This window comes from Penaeus vannamei, chromosome 6, assembly GCF_042767895.1.
Source record: "Penaeus vannamei isolate JL-2024 chromosome 6, ASM4276789v1, whole genome shotgun sequence".
In the NCBI taxonomy this organism is placed as follows: Eukaryota; Metazoa; Arthropoda; class Malacostraca; order Decapoda; family Penaeidae; genus Penaeus; species Penaeus vannamei.
In genome coordinates, this window is record NC_091554.1 from 21387580 (window position 1) to 21405079 (window position 17500).

Sequence of the window (17500 nt, forward strand, 5' to 3'; positions counted from 1 at the left end):
CATAAGATGCCCAGAGAAGTAAGCAATCCACTAAACCCAGAGAGAAAGAGAACAATCGTATTTGTCTTCCCTTCATTCTTAGATTAGATTGCGATACGAATCGCAAACCTGCCGTGTGACTCAAAGCACAACTACCAGCTTAGATATCTTAGTTCATCATTCGTTAGCTTTGCTACAGTCTAAACTCCCGTTATTTATATCCAGAGCCTTTTTACGATTTCCAGTCAAGATTGATCACAACCAAATATTTCATAGCCATAAATTAATTGCTTGTCATTTTCCGTATTACCTAATCACTTAAAGTACCTCTTCGCACCTTACATGCTATTCAATGAAGAAAATAAGTGACCGTTACACTACTAAGCAAAATCAATAAATATTAACACGATATCACTCATCATGCTAAGGACAGGAAAATTATTTTATTAAACAGAAACGGATGATCAGTAAAGAAATATACGAAAAGGGGGCCATCATGTAAATATGAATATTCCTCTCTTCCACACAGAAATGCCCTTCAAACCTGAACTTCAACGCTGTGAAGGGGGCGTGCGACCACCCGAGGGACGCCCACTGCACGCCCTTCAAGACGTCCTGCGAGCTGACGAGCCCTTTCGTCCCAGGAGGCGTGACAGACGACCTCGTGACGTGTGACTGCGAAGGCCCCTGCATCAAGCCGCACCCGTACCGCTGCGATGCCTTCTACCACTGCGACGCTGTCAGTACCCACAATGTTTGGTCTCTTCTCTTACTTTGTCCGTACTGTCACTTGGTGACAACGAATACATTTGCCCAGAATCTGGATCTATTAGATACATAGGTTTCTTCCTCTCTTATCGTCTATCTGCTTCTCTTCTGACTTCTTTCTCTCTCTTTTTGTTAATAAGAGGGAATCTGGCTGAAAAGTAAAATGTAAATAAACAGATGACACATAACTGATCTAGTCGAAACCAGTAAGATTAACAGTTTATTATTTTAATGATTAGGGGACAGGTAGTCAAGCCAGGTTCAGATAAGGAAAAAAAATCATTCTAGAAAAATATATAATTTTGAGATATTCCTCTTGTTTAGACCGACAGCTAACATATCTACGAGTATTGTCCCTTTCTTTTCTTTTTTTTTTTGAGGGGGGGGGCGTGTATAATAACAGTCAACTTCCTTGAAATACAAAATAGCTAAAGATATATATAGACGACGATTGAATAATCAGAAAGGAGGCGCATAATCAAATAAACAATGACGATTTTTTTTTAGCAATCCACAAGCGATCCTCCACGACCATAAGGTATCCGGGTTTTCCATTCGCAGGCGGGCGTGGAGCACCTTACGGAGTGTCCCGGAGACTTGACGTTCAACGCGATGGTTGAACAATGTGATCTGCCGGAGAACACCAAATGTGAACCGGCGCTCTCCTGTTCCTGTGATAACTGCCGGTACCCTTCGTCTGAGAAGTGTTCTGCTTACTGGCAGTGTGAGTTTCACTTTACTTTCTTTAAATTACCTAGTTGTTGGTTTTCTATTCTATGTCCGCTTTCTTTCAGTTGAGGAGCATTTCTCCAGAATAAAGAAAACGTTCTTCCCTTGCCACAATGGTTGCAGCATTGATTCTCCATTTCATTGAACTTCATTTTATCAGGACTATCAGTAGTATTTTTTCTTGCTTCGATTTTTAAATAATCACCGACATATACCTACTTTGACGTTGTTTATATATAAGATGGGAATGGTGGTGGAAAATTCAGATGCTTGCATTCAATTTTCCAATTACATTTAGATTTGTTACACTAAGTAGTTCTCTAAATATTGTCTGATTACTGCTGAAATCACTGCTAATGAGTGAAATATGAAGCTGCGTTTTCTTAGAGCATGCATTATCCAATATTGCCATTAATATTTGCCAGCCTTCTCTCACAGGATCTTTGCATCATATAATCAGTTTACTGTATTTTCACGTTCTTTCATCCTTCATATACAGTCATAATGTATATTTGGACCTGAGCCAAACGGCATATCAAAATTACAAAATTAGCACCCTGTAATAACACGTGACTGAACCTCCTGTGCCTTCCACCTATATATCTGATCATCCCCTTTGGAAGAACAGCAGCAGACGATTTTGGTACAAAAGATGAGTTTGTGTATAAGAATTGCACTGTTGGTGTTTCAGGTGAGGGTGGCCAAGCAGTTCAGCATTTCTGCAGTAACGGCCTTCTCTTCAACCGTGACACGTCACAGTGCGATCTGGCCATCAATGTAGAGTGCAGCGAAGGGGCCTGGGAAGAAGGTGCTTTCCTGGAGACGGCCTGCGTTGACCGACGTTTGGACTGTCCAAAGTTTGTGAAGGATGGAGGGTGTCAGTGCAGTGGAAGTAACTGCGACTGGCAGTCGTTTGTTCTTAGGAACTGTCCAAAATCCTGTGGCAGCTGCAAAGTAAACAAAATGATTAGCAAGAGGACATTTGCCTTAGAAAAAGGACCTAAAAGAAAGCATCATGGTAGCAAAGAGTTTGGAAGCAAGGAATCCCAAAGCAAAGAGTCTGGAAGCAAAGAGTCTGGAAGCAAAGAATCCGGAAGCAAAGAGTCTGGAAGCAAAGGGCCTGGAAGCAAAGAATCCGGAAGCAAAGAGTCTGGAAGCAAAGGGCCTGGAAGCAAAGAGTCTGGAAGCAAAGAATCCGGAAGCAAAGAGTCTGGACACAAAGGGCCTGGAAGCAAAGAGTCTGGAAACAAAGAATCCGGAAGCAAAGAGTCTGGAAGCAAAGGGCCTGGAAGCAAAGAATCCGGAAGCAAAGAGTCTGGACACAAAGGTCCTGGAAGCAAAGAGTCTGGAAGCAAAGAATCCGGAAGCAAGGAGTCTGGAAGCAAAGGGCCTGGAAGCAAAGAATCCGGAAGCAAAGAGTCTGGAAGCAAAGGGCCTGGAAGCAAAGAGTCTGGAAGCAAAGAATCCGGAAGCAAAGAGTCTGGAAGCAAAGGGCCTGGAAGCAAAGAGTCGGAAAGCAAAGAATCCGGAAGCAAAGAGTCTGGACACAAAGGGCTTGGAAGCAAAGAATCCGGAAGCAAAGAGTTTGGACACAAAGGGCCTGGAAGCAAAGAGTCTGGAAACAAAGAATCCGGAAGCAAAGAGTCTGTAAGCAAAGGGCCTGGAAGCAAAGAATCCGGAAGCAAAGAGTCTGGAAGCAAAGGGCCTGGAAGCAAAGAATCCGGTATCAAAGAGTCTGGAAGCAAAGAGTCTGGAGAGAAAGGGCCTGGAAGCAAAGAATCCGGAAGCAAAGAGTCTGGAGAGAAAGGACCTGGAAGCAAAGAGTCTGGAAGCAAAGAATCCGGAAGCAAAGAGTCTGGACACAAAGGGCCTGGAAGCAAAGAGTCTGGAAACAAAGAATCCGGAAGCAAAGAGTCTGGAAGCAAAGGGCCTGGAAGCAAAGAGTCTGGAAGCAAAGAGTCTGGACACAAAGGGCCTGGAAGCAAAGAGTCTGGAAGTAAAGAATTCGGAAGCAAAGAGTCTGGACACAAAGGGCCTGGAAGCAAAGAGTCTGGAAGCAAAGAATCCGGAAGCAAAGAGTCTGGACACAAAGGGCCTGGAAGTAAAGAGTCTGGAAGCAAAGAATCCGGAAGCAAAGAGTCTGGACACAAAGGGCCTGGAAGCAAAGAGTCTGGAAGCAAAGAATCCGGAAGCAAAGAGTCTGGAAGCAAAGTGCCTGGAAGCAAAGAATCCGGAAGCAAAGAGTCTGGACACAAAGGGCCTGGAAGCAAAGAGTCTGGAAGCAAAGAATCCGGAAGCAAAGAGTCTGGACACAAAGGGCCTGGAAGCAAAGAGTCTGGAAGCAAAGAATCCGGAAGCAAAGAGTCTGGACACAAAGGGCCTGGAAGCAAAGAGTCTGGAAGCAGAGAATCCGGAAGCAAAGAGTCTGGAAGCAAAGGGCCTGGAAGCAAAGAGTCTGGAAGCAGAGAAACCGGAAGCGAAGAGTCTGGAAGCAAAGGGCCTGGAAGCAAAGAGTCTGGAAGCAAAGAATCCGGAAGCAAAGAGTCTGGAGAGAAAGGACCTGGAAGCAAAGAGTCCGGAAGCAAAGAATCTGGAAGCAAAGGGCCTGGAAGCAAAGAATCCGGAAGCAAAGAGTCTGGAAGCAAAGGGCCTGGAAGCAAAGAATCCGGAAGCAAAGAGTCTGGAAGCAAAGAGCCTGGAAGCAAAGAGTCTGGAAGCAAAGAATCCGGAAGCAAAGAGTCTGGAAGCAAAGGGCCTGGAAGCAAAGAATCTGGAAGCAAAGAATCTGGAAGCAAAGAATCTGGAAGCAAAGGGCCTGGAAGCAAAGAATCCGGAAGCAAAGAGTCTGGAGAGAAAGGGCCTGGAAGCAAAGAATCCGGAAGCAAAGAGTCTGGAAGCAAAGAATCTGGAAGCAAAGAGTCTGGAGAGAAAGGACCTGGAAGCAAAGAGTCTGGAAGCAAAGAGTCTGGAAGCAAAGAATCCGGAAGCAAAAAGTCTGGAGAGAAAGGACCTGGAAGCAAAGAGTCTGGAAGCAAAGAGTCTGGAGAGAAAGGGCCTGGAAGCAAAGAATCCGGAAGCAAAGAGCTTGGAAGCAAAGAGTCTGGAGAGAAAGGGCCTGGAAGCAAAGAGCCTGGAAGCAAAGAATCCGGAAGCAAAGAGTCTGGAGAGAAAGGGCCTGGAAGCAAAGAATCCGGAAGCAAAGAGTCTGGAGAGAAAGGGCCTGGAAGCAAAGAGTCCGGAAGCATAGAGTCTGGAGAGAAAGGGCCTGGAAGCAAAGAGTCTGGAAGCAAAGAGTCTGGAGAGAAAGGACCTGGAAGCAAAGAGTCCGGAAGCAAAGAATCCGGAAGCAAAGAGTCTGGAGAGAAAGGGCCTGGAAGCAAAGAGTCCGGAAGCAAAGAGTCTGGAGAGAAAGGGCCTGGAAGCAAAGAGTCTGGAAGCAAAGAATCCGGAAGCAAAGAGTCTGGAGAGAAAGGGCCTGGAAGCAAAGAATCCGGAAGCAAAGAGTCTGGAGAGAAAGGGCCTGGAAGCAAAGAGTCTGGAAGCAAAGAATCCGGAAGCAAAGAGTCTGGAGAGAAAGGACCTGGAAGCAAAGAGTCTGGAAGCAAAGAATCCGGAAGCAAAGAGTCTGGAGAGAAAGGGCCTGGAAGCAAAGAGTCTGGAAGCAAAGAATCCGGAAGCAAAGAGTCTGGAGAGAAAGGGCCTGGAAACAAAGAGTCTGGAAGCAAAGAATCCGGAAGCAAAGAGTCTGGAGAGAAAGGGCCTGGAAGCAAAGAGTCCGGAAGCAGAGAATCCGGAAGTAAAGAGTCTGGAGAGAAAGGACCTGGAAGCAAAGAGTCCGGAAGCAAAGAATCCGGAAGCAAAGAGTCTGGAGAGAAAGGACCTGGAAGCAAAGAGTCTGGAAGCAAAGAATCCGGAAGCAAAGAGTCTGGAGAGAAAGGGCCTGGAAGCAAAGAGTCTGGAGAGAAAGGACCTGGAAGCAAAGAATCCGGAAGCAAAGAGTCTGGAGAGAAAGGACCTGGAAGCAAAGAGTCCGGAAGCAAAGAGTCTGGAGAGAAAGGACCTGGAAGCAAAGAATCCGGAAGCAAAGAGTCTGGAGAGAAAGGACCTGGAAGCAAAGAGTCTGGAAGCAAAGAATCCGGAAGCAAAGAGTCTGGAGAGAAAGGACCTGGAAGCAAAGAGTCTGGAAGCAAAGAGTCTGGAAGCAAAGAATCCGGAAGCAAAGGACCTGGAGAGAAAGGACCTGGAAGCAAAGAGTCTGGAGAGAAAGGACCTGAAAGCAAAGAGTCTGGAAGCAAAGAGTCTGGAGAGAAAGGGCCTGGAAGCAAAGAATCCGGAAGCAAAGAGTCTGGAGAGAAAGGACCTGGAAGCAAAGAGTCTGGAGAGAAAGGACCTCCGAAAGGGCCTGGAAGCAAAGAATCCGAAAGCAAAGAGTCTGGAAGCAAAGAGTCTGGAGAGAAAGGGCCTGGAAGCAAAGAATCCGGAAGCAAAGAGTCTGGAAGCAAAGAGTCTGGAGAGAAAGGGCTTGGAAGCAAAGAATCCGAAAGCAAAGAGTCTGGAAGCAAAGAATCCGGAAGCAAAGAGTCTGGAGAGAAAGGGCCTGGAAGCAAAGAGTCCGGAAGCAAAGACTCTGGAGAGAAAGGACCTGGAAGCAAAGAATCCGGAAGCAAAGAGTCTGGAGAGAAAGGGCCTGGAAGCAAAGAGTCTGGAAGCAAAGAGTCTGGAGAGAAAGGGCCTGGAAGCAAAGAATCCGGAAGCAAAGAGTCTGGAAGCAAAGAATCCGGAAGCAAAGAGTCTGGAGAGAAAGGACCTGGAAGCAAAGAATCCGAAAGCAAAGAGTCTGGAAGCAAAGAATCCGGAAGCAAAGAATCCGGAAGCAAAGAGTCTGGAGAGAAAGGGCCTGGAAGCAAAGAGTCCGGAAGCAAAGAGTCTGGAGAGAAAGGGCCTGGAAGCAAAGAATCCGAAAGCAAAGAGTCTGGAAGCAAAGAGTCTGGAGAGAAAGGGCCTGGAAGTAAAGAGTCCGGAAGCAAAGAGTCTGGAGAGAAAGGGCCTGGAAGCAAAGAATCCGAAAGCAAAGAGTCTGGAAGCAAAGAGTCTGGAGAGAAAGGGCCTGGAAGCAAAGAGTCCGGAAGCAAAGAGTCTGGAGAGAAAGGGCCTGGAAGCAAAGAATCCGGAAGTAAAGAGTCTGGAGAGAAAGGGCCTGGAAGCAAAGAGTCCGGAAGCAAAGAGTCTGGAGAGAAAGGGCCTGGAAGCAAAGAATCCGGAAGCAAAGAGTCTGGAGAGAAAGGGCCTGGAAGCAAAGAGTCCGGAAGCAAAGACTCTGGAGAGAAAGGGCCTGGAAGCAAAGAATCCGGAAGCAAAGACTCTGGAAGCAAAGAGTCTGGAAGCAAAGAATCCGGAAGCAAAGAGTCTGGAAGCAAAGAGTCTGGAGAGAAAGGGCCTGGAAGCAAAGAGTCCGGAAGCAAAGAGTCTGGAGAGAAAGGGCCTGAAAGCAAAGAATCCGGAAGCAAAGAGTCTGGAGAGAAAGGGCCTGGAAGCAAAGAGTCCGGAAGCAAAGAGTCTGGAGAGAAAGGGCCTGGAAGCAAAGAATCCGAAAGCAAAGAGTCTGGAAGCAAAGAATCCGGAAGCAAAGAGTCTGGAGAGAAAGGGCCTGGAAGCAAAGAGTCCGGAAGCAAAGACTCTGGAGAGAAAGGACCTGGAAGCAAAGAATCCGGAAGCAAAGAGTCTGGAGAGAAAGGGCCTGGAAGCAAAGAATCCGGAAGCAAAGAGTCTGGAGAGAAAGGGCCTGGAAGCAAAGAGTCCGGAAGCAAAGACTCTGGAGAGAAAGGGCCTGGAAGCAAAGAGTCCGGAAGCAAAGAGTCTGGAGAGAAAGGGCCTGGAAGCAAAGAGTCCGGAAGCAAAGAGTCTGGAGAGAAAGGGCCTGGAAGCAAAGAGTCCGGAAGCAAAGAGTCTGGAGAGAAAGGACCTGGAAGCAAAGAATCCGGAAGCAAAGAGTCTGGAGAGAAAGGGCCTGGAAGCAAAGAGTCCGGAAGCAAAGACTCTGGAGAGAAAGGACCTGGGAGCAAAGAGTCCGGAAGCAAAGAGTCTGGAGAGAAAGGACCTGGAAGCAAAGAATCCGGAAGCAAAGAGTCTGGAGAGAAAGGGCCTGGAAGCAAAGAGTCCGGAAGCAAAGAGTCTGGAGAGAAAGGGCCTGGAAGCAAAGAATCCGGAAGCAAAGAGTCTGGAGAGAAAGGGCCTGGAAGCAAAGAGTCCGGAAGCAAAGAGTCTGGAGAGAAAGGACCTGGAAGCAAAGAGTCCGGAAGCAAAGAGTCTGGAGAGAAAGGACCTGGAAGCAAAGAATCCGGAAGCAAAGAGTCTGGAGAGAAAGGGCCTGGAAGCAAAGAGTCCGGAAGCAAAGAGTCTGGAGAGAAAGGGCCTGGAAGCAAAGAGTCTGGAGAGAAAGGGCCTGGAAGCAAAGAGTCTGGAGAGAAAGGGCCTGGAAGCAAAGAGTCCGGAAGCAAAGAGTCTGGAGAGAAAGGGCCTGGAAGCAAAGAGTCTGGAAGCAAAGAGTCTGGAGAGAAAGGACCTGGAAGCAAAGAGTCTGGAAGCAAAGAGTCTGGAGAGAAAGGACCTGGAAGCAAAGAAACCGGAAGCAAAGAGTCTGGAGAGAAAGGGCCTGGAAGCAAAGAATCCGGAAGCAAAGAGTCTGGAGAGAAAGGGCCTGGAAGCAAAGAATCCGGAAGCAAAGAGTCTGGAGAGAAAGGGCCTGGAAGCAAAGAATCCGGAAGCAAAGAGTCTGGAAGCAAAGAGTCCGGAAGCAAAGAGTCTGTAAGCAAAGAATCCGGAAGCAAAGAGTCTGGAAGTAATGAGCCTGGAAGTAAAGAATCTGGAAGTGAAGAAAATTGGAGCAAAATATCCGGAAGCAAAGAATCTGGAAGCAAAGAGTCTGGAAGCAAAGAATCCGGAAGCAAAGAGTCTGGAAGCAAAGAATCCGGAAGCAAAGAGTCTGGAAGCAAAGGGCCTGGAAGCAAAGAATCCGGAAGCAAAGAATCCGGAAGCAAAGAATCCGGAAGCAAAGAGTCTGGAAGCAAAGAATCCGGAAGCAAAGAGTCTGGAAGCAAAGAATCCGGAAGCAAAGAATCCGGAAGCAAAGAGTCTGGAAGCAAAGAATCCGGAAGCAAAGAGTCTGGAAGCAAAGAATCCGGAAGCAAAGAATCTGGAAGCAAAGAGTCTGGAAGCAAAGAATCCGGAAGCAAAGAGTCTGGAAGCAAAGAATCCGAAAGCAAAGAGTCTGGAAGCAAAGAATCCGGAAGCAAAGAGTCTGGAAGCAAAGAATCCGGAAGCAAAGAGTCTGGAAGCGAAGAATCCGGAAACAAAGAATCCGGAAGCAAAGAGTCTGGAGAGAAAGGGCCTGGAAGCAAAGAGTCTGGAAGCAAAGAATCCGGAAGCAAAGAGTCTGGAAGCAATGGGCCTGGAAGTAAAGAATCTGGAAGTGAAGAAAATTGGAGCAAAATGTCTGGAAGCAAAGAATCCGGAAGCAAGGAGTCTGGAAGCAATGGGCCTGGAAGTAAAGAATCTGGAAGTGAGGAAAATTGGAGCAAAATGTCTGGAAGTAAAGAATCTGGAAGCAAAGAGTCTGGAAGTAATGAATCAGGAAACGATGGAGACGAAGAAAATGGAGGTGGAAACGAAGGAAACGGGGGTGGAGACGAAGGAAACGGAGTTGGAGACGGAGACGAAGGAAACGGAGGAGGAGACGAAGGAAACGGAGGAGGCAACGAAGGAAACGGAGGAGGCGACGAAGGAAACGGAGGAGGCGACGAAGGAAACGAAGGAGGAGACGAAGGAAACGGAGGAGATGAAGGAAACGGAGGAGGAGACGAAGGAAACGGAGGAGGAGACGAAGGAAACGGAGGAGGAGACGAAGGAAACGGAGGAGGAGACGAAGGAAACGGAGGTGGAGACGAAGGAAACGGAGGAGGAGACGAAGGAAACGGAGGAGGAGACGAAGGAAACGGAGGAGGAGACGAAGGAAACGGAGGTGGAGACGAAGGAAACGGAGGAGGAGACGAAGGAAACGGAGATGGAGACGAAGGAAACGGAGGTGGAGACGAAGGAAACGGTGGAGACGAAGGAAACGGAGGTGGAGACGATGGAAACGGAGGAGGAGACGAAGGAAACGGAGGAGGAGACGAAGGAAATGGAGGAGACGAAGGAAACGGAGGTGGAGACGAAGGAAACGGAGGAGACGAAGGAAATGGAGGAGACGAAGATAACGGAGGAGGAGACGAAGGAAACGGAGGAGGAAACGAAGGAAATGGAGGAGACGAAGGAAATGGAGGAGGAGACGTAGGAAACGGAGGAGCAGACGAAGGAAACGGAGGAGGAGACGAAGGAAACGGAGGAGACGTAGGAAGCGGAGGAGGAGACGAAGGAAATGGAGGAGACGAAGGAAACGGAGGAGGAGACGAAGGAAATGGAGGAGACGAAGGAAACGGAGGAGGAGAAGAAGGAAACGGAGGAGGAGACGAAGGAAACGGAGGAGGCGACGAAGGAAACGGAGGAGGCGACGAAGGAAACGGAGGAGGAGACGAAGGAAACGGAGGAGGCGACGAAGGAAACGGAGGAGGAGACGAAGGAAACGGAAGAGGAGACGAAGGAAACGGAGGAGGAGACGAAGGAAACGGAGGAGGAGACGAAGGAAACGGAGGAGGAGACGAAGGAAACGGAGGAGGAGACGAAGGAAACGGAGGAGGAGACGAAGGAAACGAAGGAGGAGACGAAGGAAATGGAGGAGACGAAGGAAACGGAGGAGACGAAGGAAACGGAGGTGGAGACGAAGGAAATGGAGGAGACGAAGGAAACGGAGGTGGAGACGAAGGAAACGGAGGAGGAGACGAAGGAAACGGAGGAGGAGACGAAGGAAATGGAGGAGACGAAGGGAACGGAGGAGGAGACGAAGGAAACGGAGGAGGAGACGAAGGAAACGGAGGAGGAGACGATGGAAACGGAGGAGGAGACGAAGGAAATGGAGGAGACGATGGAAACGGAGGTGGAGACGAAGGAAACGGAGAAGGAGACGAAGGAAACGGAGGAGGAGACGAAGGAAACGGAGGAGGAGACGAAGGAAACGGAGGAGGAGACGAAGGAAACGGAGGAGATGAAGGAAACGGAGGAGGAGACGAAGGAAACGGAGGAGGAGACGAAGGAAATGGAGGAGACGAAGGAAACGGAGGAGACGAAGGAAACGGAGGAGGAGACGAAGGAAATGGAGGAGACGAAGGAAACGGAGAAGGAGACGAAGGAAACGGAGGTGGAGACGAAGGAAACGGAGGAGACGAAGGAAACGGAGGAGGAGACGAAGGAAATGGAGGAGACGAAGGAAACGGAGATGGAGACGAAGGAAACGGAGGTGGAAACGAAGGAAACGGAGGAGGAGCCGAAGGAAACGGAGGAGGAGACGAAGGAAACGGAGGAGGAGACGAAGGAAACGGAGGAGGAGACGAAGGAAACGGAGGAGGAGACGAAGGAAACGGAGGAGGAGACGAAGGAAACGGAGGAGGAGACGAAGGAAACGGAGGAGGAGACGAAGGAAACGGAGGAGGAGACGAAGGAAACGGAGGAGGAGACGAAGGAAACGGAGGAGGAGACGAAGGAAACGGAGGAGGAGACGAAGGAAACGGAAGAGGAGACGAAGGAAACGAAGGAGGAGACGAAGGAAACGGAGGAGGAGACGAAGGAAACGGAGGAGGAGACGAAGGAAACGGAGGAGGAGACGAAGGAAACGGAGGAGACGAAGGAAACGGAGGAGGAGACGAAGGAAATGGAGGTGGAGACGAAGGAAACAGAGGTGGAGACGAAGGAAACGGAGGAGGAGACGAAGGAAACGGAGGAGGAGACGAAGGAAATGGAGGAGACGAAGGAAACGGAGGAGGAGACGAAGGAAACGGAGGAGGAGACGAAGGAAACGGAGGAGGAGACGAAGGCAACGGAGGTGGAGACGAAGGAAATGGAGGAGGAGACGAAGGAAATGGAGGAGGAGACGAAGGAAACGGAGGTGGAGACGAAGGAAACGGAGGAGGAGACGAAGGAAACGGAGGTGGAGACGAAGGAAACGGAGGAGGAGACGAAGGAAACGGAGGAGGAGACGAAGGAAACGGAGGAGGAGACGAAGGCAACGGAGGTGGAGACGAAGGAAATGGAGGAGGAGACGAAGGAAATGGAGGAGGAGACGAAGGAAACGGAGGTGGAGACGAAGGAAACGGAGGAGGAGACGAAGGAAACGGAGGTGGAGACGAAGGAAACGGAGGAGGAGACGAAGGAAACGGAGGAGGAGACGAAGGAGACGGAGGTGGAGACGAAGGAAACGGAGGAGGAGACGAAGGAAACGGAGGAGGAGACGAAGGAAACGGAGGAGGAGACGAAGGAAACGGAGGAGGAGCCGAAGGAAATGGAGGAGGAGACGAAGGAAACGGAGGAGGAGACGAAGAAAATGGAGGAGACAAAGGAAACGGAGGAGGAGACGAAGGAAACAGAGGAGGAGACGAAGGAAACGGAGGTGGAGACGAAGGAAACGGAGGTGGAGACGAAGGAAGTGGAGGAGACGAAGGAAACGGAGGAGACGAAGGAAATGAAGGAAACGGAGGAGGAGACGAAGGAAACGGAGGAGGAGACGAAGGAAACGGAGGAGACGAAGGAAATGAAGGAGACGAAGGAAACGGAGGAGACGAAGGAAACAGAGGAGGAGACGAAGGAAATGGAGGAGACGAAGGAAACGGAGGTGGAGACGAAGGAAACGGAGGAGACGAAGGAAACAGAGGAGGAGACGAAGGAAACGGAGGAGGAGACGAAGGAAACGGAGGAGGAGACGAAGGAAACGGAGGAGGAGACGAAGGAAACGGAGGAGGAGACGAAGGAAATGGAGGAGACGAAGGAAACGAAGGAGGAGACGAAGGAAACGAAGGAGGAGACGAAGGAAATGGAGGAGACGAAGGAAACGAAGGAGGAGACGAAGGAAACGGAGGAGGAGACGAAGGAAACGGAGGAGGAGACGAAGGAAACGGAGGAGGAGACGAAGGAAACGGAGGAGGAAACGAAGGTGGAGACGAAGGAAACGGAGGAGGAAACGAAGGTGGAGACGAAGGAAACGGAGGTGGAGACGAAGGAAACGGAGGAGGAAACGAAGGTGGAGACGAAGGAAACGGAGATGGAGACGAAGGAAACGGAGGTGGAGACGAAGGAAATGGAGGAGACGAAGGAAACGGAGGTGGAGACGAAGGAAACGGAGGTGGAGATGAAGGAAACGGAGGTGGAGACGAAGGAAACGGAGGACGAGACGAAGGAAACGGAGGAGGCGACGAAGGAAACGGAGGAGGCGACGAAGGAAACGGAGGAGGAGACGAAGGAAACGGAGGAGGAGACGAAGGAAACGGAGGAGGAGACGAAGGAAACGGAGGAGGAGACGATGGAAATGGAGGAGACGAAGGACACGGAGGTGGAGACGAAGGAAACGGAGAAGGAGACGAAGGAAACGGAGGAGGAGACGATGGAAACGGAGGAGGAGACGAAGGAAATGGAGGAGGAGACGAAGGAAATGGAGGAGACGAAGGACATGGAGGTGGAGACGAAGGAAACGCAGGAGGAGACGAAGGAAACGGAGGAGGAGATAGTGGAGATGAAGGAAACGGAAGCAAAGAGCCTGAAAGCAAAGAATCCGGAAGCAAAGAGTCTGGAAGCAATGGGCCTGGAAGTAAAGAATCTGGAAGTGAAGAAAATTGGAGCAAAATGTCTGGAAGCAAAGAATCCGGAAGCAATGGGCCTGGAAGTAAAGAAACTGGAAGTGAAGAAAATTGGAGCAAAATGTCTGGAAGCAAAGAATCCGGAAGCAATGGGCCTGGAAGTAAAGAATCTGGAAGTGAAGAAAATTGGAGCAAAATGTCTGGAAGCAAAGAATCCGGAAGCAATGGGCCTGGAAGTAAAGAATCTGGAAGTGAAGAAAATTGGAGCAAAATGTCTGGAAGCAAAGAATCCGGAAGCAATGGGCCTGGAAGTAAAGAATCTGGAAGTGAAGAAAATTGGAGCAAAATGTCTGGAAGCAAAGAATCCGGAAGCAATGGGCCTGGAAGTAAAGAATCTGGAAGTGAAGAAAATTGGAGCAAAATGTCTGGAAGCAAAGAATCCGGAAGCAAAGAGTCTGGAAGTAAAGAATCTGGAAGTGAAGAAAATTGGAGCAAAATGTCTGGAAGCAAAGAATCCGGAAGCAATGGGCCTGGAAGTAAAGAATCTGGAAGTGAAGAAAATTGGAGCAAAATGTCTGGAAGCAAAGAATCCGGAAGCAAAGAGTCTGGAAGTAAAGAATCTGGAAGTGAAGAAAATTGGAGCAAAATGTCTGGAAGCAAAGAATCCGGAAGCAATGGGCCTGGAAGTAAAGAATCTGGAAGTGAAGAAAATTGGAGCAAAATGTCTGGAAGCAAAGAATCCGGAAGCAATGGGCCTGGAAGTAAAGAATCTGGAAGTGAAGAAAATTGGAGCAAAATGTCTGGAAGCAAAGAATCCGGAAGCAATGGGCCTGGAAGTAAAGAATCTGGAAGTGAAGAAAATTGTAGCAAAATGTCTGGAAGCAAAGAATCCGGAAGCAATGGGCCTGGAAGTAAAGAATCTGAAAGTGAAGAAAATTGGAGCAAAGAGTCTGGAAGTAATGAATCTGATGGTTGCGTCATTGACTGCTCCCTCGGAAAGTATCTGCCACATCCAAATGACTGCCGCAAGTTCATCCAGTGTGCCCCGTATGGTCCCGAAGAGTTGCCTTGTGCTCCTGGAACGGTCTGGAACCAACAGAAACTCACCTGTGATCACGAATGGGCTTCTCCTTGTGTGACAGGCAGCTACTTGACTCCAGAAGGTCTACCATGTGGAGGAGGTAGTGGTGGAAACGGAAGTGGAGACGGTGGAGACGAAGGAAACGGAGGTGGAGACGAAGGAAACGGAGGTGGAGACGAAGGAAACGGAGGTGGAGACGATGGTAACGGAGGTGGAGATAGTGGAGATGAAGGAAAGAGTGAAAACGGAAGTGGGGATAGTGGAAATGGCGAAGGAGGTGAGAACTGTCAGGATGAAGTGAGTGCCTGTAAATTCTGGGCTGCCAATAATGACTGCTACTGCAAGCCAACTGATGGAGATTGCTCATGGCAAACTTATGTTGCCAAGACATGTCCCAAGAGTTGTGGAACATGTAATGAAGGTGGAAATGGAGGTGGTGATGGAAGCATTGACGGTTGCGTCATTGACTGCTCCCTCGGAAAGTATCTGCCACATCCAACTGACTGCCGCAAGTTCATCCAGTGTGCCCCGTATGGTCCCGAAGAGATGCCTTGTGCTCCTGGAACGGTCTGGAACCAACAGAAACTCACCTGTGATCACGAATGGGCTTCTCCTTGTGTGACAGGCAGCTACTTGACTTCAGAAGGTCTACCATGTGGAGGAGGTAGTGGTGGAAACGGAAGTGGAGACGGTGGAGACGAAGGAAACGGAGGTGGAGACGAAGGAAACGGAGGTGGAGACGAAGGAAACGGAGGTGGAGACGATGGTAACGGAGGTGGAGATAGTGGAGATGAAGGAAAGAGTGAAAACGGAAGTGGGGATAGTGGGAATGGCGAAGGAGGTGAGAACTGTCAGGATGAAGTGAGTGCCTGTAAATTCTGGGCTGCCAATAATGACTGCTACTGCAAGCCAACTGATGGAGATTGCTCATGGCAAACTTATGTTGCCAAGACATGTCCCAAAAGTTGTGGAACATGTAATGAAGGTGGAAATGGAGGTGGTGATGGAGGCATTGACGGTTGCGTCATTGACTGCTCCCTCGGAAAGTATCTGCCACATCCAACTGACTGCCGCAAGTTCATCCAGTGTGCCCCGTATGGTCCCGAAGAGATGCCTTGTGCTCCTGGAACGGTCTGGAACCAACAGAAACTCACCTGTGATCACGAATGGGCTTCTCCTTGTGTGACAGGCAGCTACTTGACTCCAGAAGGTCTACCATGTGGAGGAGGTAGTGGTGGAAACGGAAGTGGAGACGGTGGAGACGAAGGAAACGGAGGTGGAGACGAAGGAAACAGAGGTGGAGACGAAGGAAACGGAGGTGGAGACGAAGGAAACGGAGGTGGAGACGAAGGAAACGGAGATGGAGACGAAGGAAACGGAGGTGGAGACGAAGGAAACGGAGGTGGAGACGATGGTAACGGAGGTGGAGATAGTGGAGATGAAGGAAAGAGTGAAAACGGAAGTGGGGATAGTGGGAATGGCGAAGGAGGTGAGAACTGTCAGGATGAAGTGAGTGGCTGTAAATTCTGGGCTGCCAATAATGACTGCTACTGCAAGCCAACTGATGGAGATTGCTCATGGCAAACTTATGTTGCCAAGACATGTCCCAAGAGTTGTGGAACATGTAATGAAGGTGGAAATGGAGGTGGTGATGGAAGCATTGACGGTTGCGTCATTGACTGCTCCCTCGGAAAGTATCTGCCACATCCAACTGACTGCCGCAAGTTCATCCAGTGTGCCCCGTATGGTCCCGAAGAGATGCCTTGTGCTCCTGGAACGGTCTGGAACCAACAGAAACTCACCTGTGATCACGAATGGGCTTCTCCTTGTGTGACAGGCAGCTACTTGACTCCAGAAGGTCTACCATGTGGAGGAGGTAGTGGTGGAAACGGAAGTGGAGACGGTGGAGACAAAGGAAACGGAGGTGGAGACGAAGGAAACGGAGGTGGAGACGAAGGAAACGGAGGTGGAGACGAAGGAAACGGAGATGGAGACGAAGGAAACGGAGGTGGAGACGAAGGAAACGGAGGTGGAGACGATGGTAACGGAGGTGGAAATAGTGGAGATGAAGGAAAGAGTGAAAACGGAAGTGGGGATAGTGGAAATGGCGAAGGAGGTGAGAACTGTCAGGATGAAGTGAGTGCCTGTAAATTCTGGGCTGCCAATAATGACTGCTACTGCAAGCCAACTGATGGAGATTGCTCATGGCAAACTTATGTTGCCAAGACATGTCCCAAGAGTTGTGGAACATGTAATGAAGGTGGAAATGGAGGTGGTGATGGAAGCATTGACGGTTGCGTCATTGACTGCTCCCTCGGAAAGTATCTGCCACATCCAACTGACTGCCGCAAGTTCATCCAGTGTGCCCCGTATGGTCCCGAAGAGATGCCTTGTGCTCCTGGAACGGTCTGGAACCAACAGAAACTCACCTGTGATCACGAATGGGCTTCTCCTTGTGTGACAGGCAGCTACTTGACTTCAGAAGGTCTACCATGTGGAGGAGGTAGTGGTGGAAACGGAAGTGGAGACGGTGGAGACGAAGGAAACGGAGGTGGAGACGAAGGAAACGGAGGTGGAGACGAAGGAAACGGAGGTGGAGACGAAGGAAACGGAGGTGGAGACGATGGTAACGGAGGTGGAGATAGTGGAGATGAAGGAAAGAGTGAAAACGGAAGTGGGGATAGTGGGAATGGCGAAGGAGGTGAGAACTGTCAGGATGAAGTGAGTGCCTGTAAATTCTGGGCTGCCAATAATGACTGCTACTGCAAGCCAACTGATGGAGATTGCTCATGGCAAACTTATGTTGCCAAGACATGTCCCAAGAGTTGTGGAACATGTAATGAAGGTGGAAATGGAGGTGGTGATGGAAGCATTGACGGTTGCGTCATTGACTGCTCCCTCGGAAAGTATCTGCCACATCCAACTGACTGCCGCAAGTTCATCCAGTGTGCCCCGTATGGTCCCGAAGAGATGCCTTGTGCTCCTGGAACGGTCTGGAACCAACAGAAACTCACCTGTGATCACGAATGGGCTTCTCCTTGTGTGACAGGCAGCTACTTGACTCCAGAAGGTCTACCATGTGGAGGAGGTTGTGGCGGAAATGGAAGTGAAGATGGAGACAGCGGAAGCGAAGGTGGTGGTGAAGGTGGAAATGGAGGTGGAGACGACGGAAACGGTGAAAACGGAGGTGGTGATGGAGGTGAAGATTGTCCACTGTCGTGTCCAGAAA

At 49.7% G+C, this 17500-nt stretch overlaps 1 protein-coding gene across 1 annotated transcript in view; it reads left to right on the forward strand.

Annotated features, from left to right (window-relative positions):
- Positions 1–17500, forward strand: part of LOC113815384 (filaggrin) — a 19773-nt gene that overhangs the window by 689 nt on the left and 1584 nt on the right. The window contains exons 3-5 of the mRNA XM_070122407.1: positions 509–718; positions 1309–1471; positions 2168–17500. The exon at positions 2168–17500 is cut by the window's right edge and continues 284 nt beyond it. Coding sequence (XP_069978508.1) covers positions 509–718; positions 1309–1471; positions 2168–17500 — 15706 coding nt within the window. The remainder of the gene's footprint in view (positions 1–508; positions 719–1308; positions 1472–2167) is intronic.